Raw genomic sequence first — 14,483 nt, forward strand, 5'->3', positions numbered from 1 at the left:
TTTTCAAAAGCTAATAAATAGTGAAGTCCACACTGTTTTCAAAAATAGCTGTACACATGAAGACCCTGTTCAGTCTCAATTGCTTGGAAGCAACCAAGATTAAACAGAAATTGTTGAAACTTGGCATTTTATCAGGAGGTAAGTGGTGTTAAAATGTTCCGTTCCTAAGGCGATTTTTAGGATATACTGTGCAGTCAATCAAAATCCACTTTAATAGCCTAGAGTTTTTAATTTTGTTATAACTTGAAAACTAAGTACCAGTGACTTAGTGCTCTGTTCCCTTGAGTTCAGAAATTCAGATTTTCTTACTGCTTAACCCAAGGCAAGTATACAGAGGCACATCAACTTTTTTTTTTTTTTCAGGACAAAAATTAGGGCATTAAATTTAATGGTTTTTAATGTCTTTTTGAGAGAACTAAAATTCTGTGATGCTGAAAAGGTAACCCCAAATAATTACAATGTGTATCCAGTCTTGATGTCCTTGTGCCTTAAAGGTTGTTACGAAGGCAAAGTTGCTCATTTTGGTTTCAATTCCACTATATTTGTGGGGGCAAAAAAGTACCCTAGTGCATTTTTCAGGAAGTATTCAACTAAAGGTTTTTCTGTTGGCTTGTTTTAACTTAACTCAGTTAAACAGTAAATTAAATGAAGCAGGACATTTTAGGCTCATCCTGGTTAATTGATGGATTATTGTATATTTCACAGTCTCAATATAATAAGTAGCTCTCAAGGTCATTAGATATGTGGCGGAGAGCAGGTGTTCACCACGGCATAGTGCCCTTTATGGATTGTTTTAGTGTGTTGACTAAGTGCTTGGTAACAGAACATGCAGACACCAAGGTCCTCCAGTGGCCTTTGAAACAGAGGAAGACCCACTGGGGATTTGAACCTGTGGGTGCACATCAAACACTTAGGCCACAGAGCTACTCCATGTCACTCCACTTAATGCTTTCCTTAGACTGGGTTATAAGCCCTCCAGATGCAGAAAAATTGCATCTTCTCGAATCCTCTGTGCAGAGCGCTGACAGTACCTGCTAGAGAGAAGGCGCTGCACAGACAGCTCGTGTGGGAATGGATGAACAACTACCAACTGCAGTCACTCCAGAAAGAGCCTGAGACTCTAAATACTGCTCCGTGGTTTCTTTTAGAATGTTGGTATTGGAGATGCGTGCTTCCAAAGCCTGAATTCTGCATGCAGTGATGTTTGTGTTGAAGTTTGATAGGTCTTAATGGTTCCTAATAAATTCAGTAATTTAACAGCTATGGGAAGATGGTATCAATGCAGGCAGAGGCTACTATTTGAAAATACTGTTTGTCACATGATGAATGCTAAATAATGGAAATGGTGAGGTCGACTTTGTGTGTGTGTGCATGTGTATGATATGCACATGATTGTGTCTGTGTATTCAAGTAGGAGCAGGCATGTGTGCATGCCTGTGGAGCCCCGTGATCAGTGACATCTGTCTTCTCTTTCTCTTGACTTTATTTTTGGAAAGTGAATCTTTCCTGGTAAAAGACCTCAGGCCTCACCTATTGTCTAGACTCTTCAGCAAGCTGCAGGGATTCTCCCCAAAGTGCTAGGGTTACAGATGCACAACACCAAGCCATCTTCCTACATGGGTGCTGGAGATCTGAACTCAGGACCTCATGTTCGCATAGTAGGCACTTTACCAGACAATATCTCTCCCTAAGTCTCAGGGTCCACTTCTCTGGTAAAAGACCAGATATAGCAATTGTGAGGGGTATTTATTTATTTATTTATTTTGTTTTGTTTTGTTTTTTTCCTTCATCCTTCATGCTTTAAATTATCCTACATTCCTTTGGGCCCTGCTTATCTGAAAACAAAATACTAGGAAAAAAAATAAGAATGTTATCTTTAGTAGTTCCTAATAGTGATTATATCAAAAATTATCACGGTAATTAGATTACATACATATTTTATTGTACCAACCAAAGGCTGTTTAGATCAGAAGTTGCAGAGCTATTGAGGATGGCAACACAACACTGTGAGCTTTGTTTTCAAGTGTCTGTGATTGACTAAAAACTGGAGGATATGGGTCGAAGCAGCTTACTCCCTCTCCGGCTTTCACAGCCCTCTCTGTTTTATAAAGATGTCTTCAATCAATTCAGTTATTTATTTTCCTAAGTCAGAATTTCAATCAGCGTTAGACCAATCAGATGCAAGTTTAAGAAGAGTCCTCTAGATGCCAAAGCTGAGATCAAGTTGCAGAGACGTCTGTTGTTTCAACAACTGCTTATACCCCTGTCTTGCTGGCCAGACAGAGCATCTCTTTCACTCCAAGCTGCTTCTTCGTCAAGCAACCAGTTTGCAGATTTCTGATGACAGTCCAGGGGACAGTCCTCCCAAAGAGGACATTTTATTTATTTTAGAAAGCATCATAAAATTCTCAAAAGAAAACCAATTTTAGTTTATGCTCCATTTAAATAAATAGTGCAATAGTATATGTCACATAGCACAGCATTTCTCTGGAGAGAGGTAACAGAGGAATGTCCTGGACTATAAGCACAAATGAGAAAGAAAATGGTAGCAATCAGAATTAAATCTCACTTTGTGATCAGTTTAACAAGCATATACTGCCATGTGCTTTGATCTAAGGAATAAAAATCTAAAAGTATAAGTGAACATATCACATCTCTTTGAGAAACAGGGTAGCCTTCTGACATGTTTGCTCTGATGGCTCAGACACCACACATGACCCACTTCCTGGATAATTTCTGAGACTTGTAGCATGTAGGTCATAGGCTCCTGTCCTCAGTTCCTTCTGAAATGTTGTGGCAGCTGGTTCTTGAGTCAGAGGTGGCTTCTGACAGCGGGGTTTGGCCACACAGCTAGCTGATTCGGCCTGATTGGCAAAAGATCCATCTTGAAGAGCACTAGAGTTCTTCTTTTGCATGTATCTGTGTGTCCTGCATCAGAAAAATCAAGGGAATCTCACGGGGTCTGCCTAAGGCATCTACTGTAATGCAACTGTGTCCATAGATGACAATCACACTTGTTTGGAACATGCTTAAGCTCATGAGAAGTCATTCTGAAGACGTGGGTTACTGCTGTCTTTCCCCTCCCCCTCTGTGTGTATGTGGGAGGGGGGAAACGTGTACGCACTCAATGGCGGTCAGAGGTCAGCTGTGGACATCATCCCTCATATGCTGTCCACCTTGCTTTTTATTGACTTATTTGCTCATCTCCATCCAACCCCCTTTGTGTGTGTGTGTGTGTGTGTGTGTGTGTGTGTGTGCGCACATGTGTCTTGTATGTGTGGGAATGTGGTAGGGTCATGTGTGCTTTCCACTTTATTTTGTAGACAGGTTCTCTAACTAAACCTGGAGCTTACATTTTTTCCTCACACTGGCGAGCCAGTGAGCCCCAGCGATCCATCTGCTCTGGATGCTGGGGATACAGGAGAAGTTTGCCATGTTCGTCTAGGATCCAGACTCAGGTCCTGTTGCCTTCGACACAGTTGCTTAACTCACTAAGCCATGTGCCACAGAGCCACCTGGTTAGCTTTGAAAGGGTCCTCACACTTGTCTGGAGCTGCTCGAGAGTCAAATGTGGATCTCTCGGCTGTAACATAGGCCGGTTCTTCCTGCACCCTGGGTTGTTTTGTGCTTATTAGAAGATGAACTCTCAGGTCTTAAAAAGCAATCTAATTAAACGTTGTCCTTCATCATCGAAACAAACATAGTTGGGGGCCCCGGAGGGAATCTTATTTTAGTGGAATCCAGGGCTCCCCCTATGAGTTGTCTCTCTTCACCATTCATCTAAACTTTGAGAGCCAGGACTGAAGTGTTTTTCTCTGCTCTGGCTTAGGTGTGTACCGGTGGGGGCTGTACAACAAGTGAGCCCAGCCAGGCCCTAATGGAGGAGACGGTTCCGGAAGGTGTGCCAGCCCCCAGAGCTCACTCTTACTCACCAGACTCCTTTAACATCTCCTGGACAGAACCTGGGTATCCGAATGGTGAGTGAACTCTTTTAGCCTGAAGTTAAAAACATGATTAGCAAAAGTAAATTAATATTCTAAATGGCAGCTTATATGTGGTACTTAATTTTTAATGATCATTTTAGCACATAAAATACCTGAGACACTATCCCTGTAGTTAGGTAGAGTGAGCTTTTAGGCTAACATGCAGTTTTGGTGGCTCAAAAGTGCTCCCTCTTGATGACTCTTGTGTACTGCACGCCACTGTTTTGTGAGAGCTAGGAGAGAGGACAGGGACAAATGGAGAGTCTGGGAGAATGTAGCTTTGAGAGTGACATTGTCTTTAGTGACTTTCCCTTTTCAGCGGCTATGAGTTCTTCCTTGGAGAAGTAAAGAGGTGGGGAGGCCGCGTACACAGGGTGTTTCAAGTGCTTCTGAGTTAATAAGTTTATTTTAAAAGAGGCCACTCCGAACTCATATTCCTTAGAATGCTATTTATAAATATTTTAACATGGAGATTTAGACAATGCATGCATTAAACATGCATATACTTCTACTTAACTTAGGGTGCACTGTGTTCGTATGTGGTGTATGTGTCCTTGTGCTGTTTAGAGAGTTAAGAGCGATCCAGTTAAACACCAGGAAAACAAAGCCTCCTTATAAAGACATCTAATAGGATTTCTCAGACACTGATCTATTTATCCGGTTATTGGAGATATTGTTAAGATTTGTTAAACATCGAATTTCTGTTTAACTCTGGCAGAATGAACAGGTGATCAAACCATGTCCCTCTTTGTGACAAATATCAAAATACATTACTATTGTAGAAACTGTTGTTAAATAACTCAGTGCTGAAAACAGAAGTGGCTTCTGCAAGTATAGCCAGAAAGAATAAAGCAAGAAAAAAAACCGTGTGGTTTTTCCAGATTGCCTCACGTTTACTATGAATTAAGTACACTGTTTCCTCTTAATTAAACTTTTAGCCAATGCAATAGCTATATTTGAGGTAGTGGAAAGAATTATGGTAATTAGAAGGAGTAATTCTCTCTGCCATTGAAGCTACTCTTGTATGGTTTCAACTTTCTTAATAAAAATAAATGATGTCTATAGAATACTATATTAAGCAGCCAAAATCCTTGTCACAATTCTGACTCCACAAAGAAATCTGTCTAGTCCGTAGGTGTCAGTGAAACGTTACTGATTCGTTCTGACTGGATGGCTGCTAACCGGCTACCTGGCTTGCAGCGAACAGGGCTGTCTTCCAGCTTGGTAGTTGTCAGTCTTCCCCTGCCCTGTGCTCCTGGCTTGCCTGCCCTTTTCTCGTTTTTGAGGGTCTTCACTTTACATTCTGTTCGTGTGCAAAGCGTTTGTTAAATATATCCAATGAGCAAGAAGCAAGGAATATTCGGGTAACTCATTCATGATAGCATAATGTGTTCAATCTCATTAGAACTTTCTGTACTTTCCTAGTGGGGCAACAATTAAAGGGGTTGTAGAGATTTCTCAGTGGTAAAGATCACACCTGATCTAGAGGACCTTTTAGGTTAGCCACACTGACCTTCCTTGAGTTTAAGCATCCCCACTTCTCTTGACCCCATGATCTTCCAATGCCTTCCCCATGACACCTACATCATTTGACCTGAACTTAATGATATTTAATTATCTGTCCAGAACTCCCACAGATGATCAAATACATGAGTCATTCATTTATTTCCAGTAGGAAGTCTGAATAAGTGGTATGCCTCTTGTTAGGGTCCACACTTGGTTTGTGCATTTGTAACTTGCGATCGATCCCTGCCCTTGCAGGCCCCATCTCACCATAGCAAAGAGACATTTTCAAATGATGCTGAGTGCTGTTTCTCAAACTTGACTACTGGAACCCTGTTGGCAATACTGATTTAAGAATTTGATTCTCAGGCTCCACCCCAGGTGTTTAGACAAGTGTCAGAGAGGATGCTGGGATATGTAATAAACTTACCCTGCTGACATTCCTCCTTGGAGCACTGCATTAGTTACTTGTGTCCTTGCTGAGACACAAATCTCAGGAGAGCAGCTTGCTGTTAGAAGGCTTCATTTTGATCACAGCTCCAGAGACTAGTTCTTCATGGTAGCCAGCAGTCATGGCAGTGGGAGCTCGAGGAAGCTGGAGGTGAATGGTCACATTCAGCTCCTTTCTCCTTGGATCGAGTCTGAGACTCCAGTCCGTAGAAGAATAACACCCACAATTAGGGGGATTTGTCCCATATCAATTAATACAATCTTGATCTTCTCTCCCAGGCATGCCCAGAGGCTACACTGATCTATGTTAGTCCTCACAGCCCAGAGGCTCCCCATATAGGCAACTCCAGAGCCCATCCCATTGACAATGCAAATGAGCCATCCCAGGTTCCGATTACCACCTTCATTGCTTTCTGTCCCATCTGAAATCCAGCATGTCCTCGTTGGCTTTTCATCCTGTCCCCTGTCTCTCATCCTGCTTTTTCTTTTATGTCACATGCCACCCAGTGACACCATCCACTTATACTAGCCCCAAACCTTGGCTTTTACCCATGGTCACTCTTGACTTCATTGTATCCTCTGATTTCTCGTGCAGGGAAGTCAAAATGAACCTGAGGCATCCAGTTATATGCACAGTCAAGAGCAGAGTACAGATCTCTCTATCTTTTTTATTCAATCCGGGGCTGGTTCACCAAATCACGTCACCCATATTCTTGGTGGATCTTCCCACATCAAATTAAGAAAATCCCCACAGGCATAGCCGCAGGTCAATGCCACCTACAGAATTCCTCAATGAGTTTATTTTCACAACCAACCAAGATTAAGTTGAAAATTAAAACTAGCCAAAACACATGTCAAAATAGTTGTACTCCTGTAAGAATTTAACAATCTGTTACTAAAGACTTACACAGAGTACCATGAAGATGGGGCAGGATCATGAAGCATAAGCCGTGAAGGAAAGTTCACTTGGGTCCATGCTTATCTAGCCTCCTTATATAACCCAAGACTACCTACCTAGGGAATGGTGTTGCTCACAGTGGGCTGCTCCCTTATACATCATTTAACAGTCAAAACAAATGCTCATAAGAGATGCCCATGGGCCACTCCAATCAGGGTAATCCCTCAGTTAAGACCCTCTTCTCCAGTGACTCTAGACTATGTCAAGTTGACAGTTAAAGCTAAGTATGATAGTAGTTTAATTCCAAAAATTACCCCATGAAATTTACAATATCCCCATATACCAATGTAGAAAATTGAACTTATAAGAATTAAACAATTTGATTACTCAAAATCAAGACAGCTAATTAAGAAGGAATGCAGTATGAAAATAAATTCTGTGAATAGAAGAAACTCATGATTTTCCCCTCAGTCTGCCTCTAGCTTTTGCAGACTTGTCCTCAGCATAAGGTTCCAACCAGACCTATGAAAATAACAGTGAAAGTTTTACACACTCACTCTTAATCGCCTACGGGCAAAATTCAAATGCTTACATGTCTGTTGTGATTTTTTTTCTGGGATTAAAGAAATGATTGTGTATTTTCTTAAAGTTTCATTCAGAAATAGCTATTTTCCATAACCAAATATAATTGTATTTTCCTTCCTGCCAGTGCTCAGTTTTAACAGGTGCAATGGATTCCAGAATTCAGTGAGCCACTTAGGGAAACTGCTTGACAGTTTGGAACAAACCTTGGTTAACTTTTATGAAACACCTCCCATCAATTTGTCAGGTAGAATTTCCCAAGCACAGCCTTTTTTAGACTCTGTCGATGCCATTTTTAGGCAAGCATAATGGTAATAAGGCATCTTCTGCGATGTGGGAGTCAGTCTCTCTCTCTCTCTCTCTCTCTCTCTCTCTCTCTCTCTCTCTCTCTCTTCCTTTTTAATTGAAGGATCAAGTATTCACATAGGGAGGTATCTGCCACACTCAATAAGTATCTAAACCTTGGGGGCAGCGTGCAGTTGATATTCTTATTGCCAAACCTCACTGACAAAAACAAAAAAAAACAAAAAAAACAAAAAAACCAAATAGGTTTGGAGCATCGATATTCACTGTGTGCGTTATTTTTATGGCACATGGACACATTGTTGTTTAATTTCTACAGTAAACATAATTCTTCAGTGTAAATAGAGATGCCTTGTATTAAATTTACATTGTGTTGTATTGAATTTCCTTGCTTACATATGACAACCCATTGAGCACCTTAGGAAATACAACTTGACATGGCATGATGAAGAGGCAGGAAGATCTATACCCCAGTGGGTATGCTTTACCGGCAATTATGATTCAGCTTGCCTGCTAAATTAAACACCTTAAAAATTCTATCATCGTGGAGACAGATGACAAACTCCAAAGTGCCTTACATTAGCCAGCCAATGAAAATTAAGTAATCATTTTGCAAGTTTTCATTGAAGAACAGTCTGTGGAGCTGGATTAAATAACTGAGTTAGTTCTCTCTCTCTCTCTCTCTCTCTCTCTCTCTCTCTCTCTCTCTCTCTCTCTCCTTTGCTCCCTCCCTTTCTCTCTCCCTATTCTTCTCTATTTTTCTCTCTCTCTTTTTTTTTTTTTAAAGATTTATTTATTTATTATATGTAAGTACACTATAGCTGTTTTCAGACACTCCAGAAGAGGGCATCTGTTGTTATGAGATGGTTGTGAGCCACCATGTGGTTGCTGGGATTTGAACTCAGGACCTTCGGAAGAGCAGTCAGGTGCTCTTACCTGCTGAGCCATCTCACCAGCCCTTTTTCTCTCTTTCTTTCTCTCCCTTTCTCTTTCTGTATGTATGAATGCACACACACACACACAGAGAGAGAGACAGAGAGAGACAGAGAGAGACAGAGACAGAGACAGAGACAGACAGACAGAGAGAGAGACAGAGAGAGAGAGACAGAGAGAGACAGAGACAGAGAGAGAGAGAGAGAGAGAGACAGAGACAGAGACAGAGACAGAGGCAGAGACAGAGAATAATACAGTCTTGTGTGGCTATCTTACTAATTAGTACCCACAAAGATTAAACAAGGAAAGGCATGGAGAATCTTATGGAAGTGACAGTGGTGCACTCCTAGTCTTTTGGTTTTAAGTCCACACCCTTCTCTGCCCTCCTCCGTGTCTTCAAGGCAGTGGGGAACAGATATACTGAGTCCATGACCTAGGATTCTGTGTATCCTATTGGATCCGAATGTGTGGGGACCAACATGTAGCCAAGATGCCTTTTAGCTCTAAGATACTCACCATGCTACTAAAATTTATCTCAGATGTGGTATTCTCTCTGTGAAGTGGGGTGAGCCTCGCTATTATATCCACACACTTGCCTTCCACCACACCGTCATCTTACCCATGTGACGGTAACAAAAGAAGAAAGTAAGGGGAACGGAGTCTCGGGTCACTGCCCTGGCACCTTCCTGCTGGGCTCTGAACTCCAGGGCTGTGTTCCTCCACAAAATACCAAGCTCTGTCCAATAACCTTTCTTATAATGCCAGATCACCCTCCAAGTTCTGAAACCTGGTATAATCCTTTCCTCCTCATAGATGGAAGTATGTCTGTTGCCCATGCTTGGTCTACTGGGAGTCTTGACCATTACTGGGAAGGGCTGGCTCACAACCACTTTTTCCCCTCCTTCAGCCTCCACTCTCATCTCTGTAAGCAATCTCTTAGCTGAAGTGACCTCAGCTGTCCACTGACAGAGCTGCCTGCTGTTGAAAATCTCATTTCATCGGACCTTTACAATATTTGTGGGACGGAACAAGGGCAGTTGCAGAAATACGTTTCACAGCTTTCTCTCATTCTAGGAATAGTAACCAAAAAATACAAGTTTACCATTCCGCTCTAGTAAACTCTGCTTTGGTAGATCTTCATCTTAAAAGCAGTGAAGGAGCCACACTGGAATGGTTCTAGAGGCAGGTCTTTGCGTTGTTCTGTAACGTTTGCATTTTAAGCAACTTGCTGACATCCCAGGGAAAGCTTTTTGCTTCTTATTGTGAAACCTCTGTTACTTATAGTCAAATAATGGCCCAAGCTGCTGTCCCTCTTGATGAAATGGTTTCCAGTGGGTGTTGTGCCTGTGAGATCATTTTCTCAGAAGAGTGCCATTTCTCCACCCAGCCCAGACTGGCTTAGTTCCTGCCTCCTCACCTGTCACCACTGGATTTTCCTTCTGTTCCATGGGGAGTTCCTTCAAGAGACTCCATACACACTCACTAGACCTCACCTGTGTCTTGGTTGTAGTATCAAGGTTGTGATGGCAGCAATCAGGGCTATTGTGCTACATCACAGTTCCCTGCATGCAGATTGATGCCTGCCACATGGGAGACATTCCATCCACAGCTACTGACCAGCAAGAACACTGCACAGAACAATACAAAATCCTGCAGGGTTTTAAACACAAGGATTCGTTCAGTAGTCCACCTTTTTCTTTCTGAGCTTGATTGAGGGAGGAAGGATCTAGATGCACGTATGAGAACTCTTTGATATGAATACCACCAGAGAAGAAGGGAGAGCTAGGACCATGAGCACAGAGCTTTCTGAGATGTTGGCAGACTTCTCTTCTTAACTTGAGTTATGATTACGTAACCTAAAAGTAGTTAAAGCTGTCTTTCTCCTAGGAAAAATCACAAGTTCTCCTGAAAAGTTATCTTATTCTGGTTTTAGTTCCAACTGGTTACTCCATATCCAGGAGAAAAAAATAGCTTTACCATTTGTTGTCGATATATTTTTTACCTTCTTTTCCCTCACCTCCCATTGATCTTATATATGATTTTGGATTATTTTTCATTTCCCTTGATCTTGCCCAGCACAAGTTCAGAAAAGCGTCCGTGATTCTCTGGGACATTTAAGGCTCCAAACTCCCTTTGAGTGATTATTTAAAAGTACCATTTGACAATGGGATTGAGAAGACAGTTGTGATAGGCAAGTGAATCCAATGCAGCCCTTTGGAGCCTCTACTGTAAGGAGAATCAGCCACATTGAAATCGTCACCGACGGCCACTGCTCCTACTGCTTGACTGGGCCATTAGTTTGTTGTCTAGGTTTTTTGCTACACTTAACATTTTCATATTAATCTTGATTGGCCCACTATTCAATCATACCTTCCTTTAATTCTCTTCTTACTTATATAAGAATGGGTTCTATTTCTTATTCTTTCTGTCCTTCAAAATAACAAAAATACTACACATAAGTAATGGGCCTTCAACAAATGTTCATATTTTCAGTGATCTGTTTTGATCACATTTAGGATCATAATAGCATGCTCAGATGTAGGAAATGACTACAAACTTAGAGATTAAGCAGAAGCAGTGTCAACAGCGGAGAAGGCTTGCCTGGTCTACACCTGTCTGTATGCTCCTTAGTTGCATGTCCCTCTCTTGTCTTCCCGGCAGCACTGATGGCAGTTCTGATACCTGAGAGCTGTCAGTGTAAAGGATGATCCATGCACACCTCATGGTGCCTAATGTCTGCCCCAGACTAGGCCATCAGTTCTGTGTGTTGCTTTAAGTAGTTTTTACTTAATTAAATTTGTTCTTTGGCAATCATACATGTGTAGAATGCATTTTGGTTACTCCCACATCCAACCTATCTTACCCCTGCTCCTAAAATTCCCTCTTGAAAATCTCTTCCCAAGATGCGTGTCTCTTTGTTTGCTCTGTGGCTCACCAAGTTTCACCAGTGCTGCCATTGCTGTGACTAAGGGTTTGTAAGTACCCAATGGACCCTGATGGGCTCTCTAGATGCCTATGTTGGGTTTGGTTTGATTGTTGGTTGGTTTGTTGTTTCTTTGGGTTTTTTTTTTAACTACTTGCTGTTTTAAGAACTAGCCTTCATATTTCTCCAAAACCATTCATGCATAGCCAGCAGTCTAGTTAAAGAAGTAAAACATATCTTTAGCTAGAGTTTGCAATATCTAATTCATCATAGGAGTACTTTGCGCTCAGTTTGGAAACCTGAGATCAATGAAATTTAAATCACAGTGTAAATAGAATTTTTTTGTTTATTGTTTGATATAACTTTGCCTTTACATTTAGGTTTATAATGTCTCTTACTTTACTAATGTTATTTCTATCAAAAAGACTGCTACTGAAACTGGTTATAAAATTTGCCTATATAACTCAATACAGACTAGAATGTTCTGGTAAGAAACCCTCCTATCCTTCTGTGAGCAAGCTATGTGAATCTTAGTCATTAAAAAAGCAGACGTAAAAGCAGAAGAATTAAGTGAACTGGGAGGTGGACAAAAAAGGGAGGAACAGGATCAAAATTTATTATAAAGGTATGTAAAAAAATCATAATGAAAACGTATAATTGATACATGATAATAAAAATATTTAATAAATGAGAACATTCCCCCCAAATAATGTTCTTTCCAAATTATATTTCTTATTGTCTATTAATTTACCAGGAACCTGTATTTAAAACCAGAATTCAGAGCATGACAGAGCGTTGCCTGACATAGCCTGGATGAGAGGAAATTCCTAAGCTTGCTTCAGTCTCTGTGAGTGGGAGAGATGTTTAAATGAAGCAATTTCTAAACCACAACAGCATCCTACTTGGCCCTAATTTTGAATCCTGGTGCTTGTTGGTAAGATTTGGACCACAAAGCAGAATATTCAGACATACAAGTATGAGCCTGACCCTCCCTAAGACTGGCTTACATAGTCTAAATCCCTAATCTGAGAAGGGACAATGACTGGTTTCTGTTACTTGAAGTAGGCATGATGGATCGCTAATTGCATAAGGAATGGCCAGAGAGCTGTTTGTAACCTCTCCCTCTCTGGCTGTAGCATATAGAATAACTCATGACACATGAAGACACCTAAGTGGCCATTATCCTGAGGTATTCTAAGATGATGTTAAAATAGCCCAGGTGACCATGGGTGAAGAGAAATTTGAAATGGATTCAGTTGGTAGAGAAAATAGGGAGGATGTCAGGAGGGATTTAAATGACTTATAGAGAAACCTAACTTACACAGTGTGCACCATGCTACAAGCATCTTTTAGCCTCTCCTGCATGCATTGTCAGGTATAGTTTGCCTCTAGAACACAGGGTAACTGGTGTGTGTGTGTGTGTGTGTGTGTGTGTGTGTGTGTGTGTGTGTGCGTGTACTGAATATACAGGATCAGTTTTACACTGAACTTAGACTGAAACTCACCCACTCCATGTCACACCTGGATACTAAGATTTCTGCATAGTTGAATTAACTGTCAAAACACTTGAGTTTTATTGCAGCTCATCTGCCTCATTCACATCTTTGGAGACCCTGTTCTCAACATATGTCATAGCTACCTGGTTTCTTGGCATAGATTTCTGGGGGTTTCCTTGCTGGAATCAGGTAGACAAAAAAGGAAAAAAAAACAGCCCACCAGCCAGCCATAGAGGAGCTGTCACTGAAGTGGATGGAGAACTCAAAAGACAAGCTGAAAAACTGATGAGATGGGACTGGAAACTTATGCTTAGGGCAAAAGCTTGAGAGGCCCCTCAGTGGTCCCCCAGATATCAATCCCAAGATTCCTCATTGGCCACAACTGTACCTTAACTCTTACCAAAATAATTCATGTACACTCTTTTGAGATAAAATGGGTGAGCGCTTAGAATTTACTCCTAAAACCTTCTTTGAAAATGCTCAAGATTTTAAAGTTCATGCCTAAGGAGTTTCAGTCACTTGTATCCACAGTTCACTTTTTGATAAAATCTCTTACTTCACAGCCTGCCAGATAAGTGAGCTACTGTGCAAGAGAATCTCTCTCCATCTGCAGTTGTTTAAGAAAAGGGGTGTGTTGGTCTAAGTATTTCTACTTCTGTTGAACTCAGGCAGGGTCTTAGTTTCCCTTTAAGAGTGTGTGTAATGCATGTGGGACTACATGAGGGGTTGAAGGATTAAATGGTTACTTTCCACGGTTGCAAATGTACTGTAATTCTTGCTGTTGCTCTTCTCACTGTGACTCTGTCCTACTCACCTCCCTGTGACTTCCCATGTAGTTATGGTTTGTTTGCTGTCCCTGTTTCACTTGACAGAAGAATCCATGTGTGCCTTCATTCCTTAAGCATCATCATAGTCATCAGTGTTGCACCGAGAGCCACTCTAGGCACAGGGAGAATGGCTCCAGTAGAGACAGGCTACCATACTTAATTATGCAGCACAGTGGTGCATGGTGGGAAAATAAGGATGTCCTCCTCAATATGGAAACAGAAGATTCCAGTGCAATTGTTACAAGTTATCTTCAAGAAGGAAAAATGGGACATAGCAAGAACTGTGTTAAAATATTAACTTATTTAAAAATCTTAGATTCTAAGAGGATGTATTGATCAAAAGATAATTCTAATGAAAGAGGAAACATGCTGGATGGTAAACCAGAAGCTGTTTGATAGAAGGAATTGGTCATTTGTTGAGTTGTTGATCTGTTTTGATGCTGAGTATTTGACACAAGACATTACATAATACACATACAAAGAATTAAAAGAAAAATAAAGAGGCTGTGCCATCAATATGTCACGCCAAAGGTCAATGAGGATACTTATAAAATGATTAGGAGACAAACTGCTGTGAACAGGTGG

At 41.1% G+C, this 14,483-nt stretch overlaps 1 protein-coding gene across 1 annotated transcript in view; it reads left to right on the forward strand.

Moving 5' to 3' along the window:
- Ush2a (usherin) overlaps positions 1-14,483 on the forward strand; it is a 678,886-nt gene that overhangs the window by 359,538 nt on the left and 304,865 nt on the right. The window contains exon 34 of the mRNA XM_021198607.1: positions 3,830-3,977. Coding sequence (XP_021054266.1) covers positions 3,830-3,977 — 148 coding nt within the window. The remainder of the gene's footprint in view (positions 1-3,829; positions 3,978-14,483) is intronic.

This window comes from Mus pahari, chromosome 5 (genome assembly GCF_900095145.1).
Source record: "Mus pahari chromosome 5, PAHARI_EIJ_v1.1, whole genome shotgun sequence".
NCBI classification, from domain to species: Eukaryota; Metazoa; Chordata; class Mammalia; order Rodentia; family Muridae; genus Mus; species Mus pahari.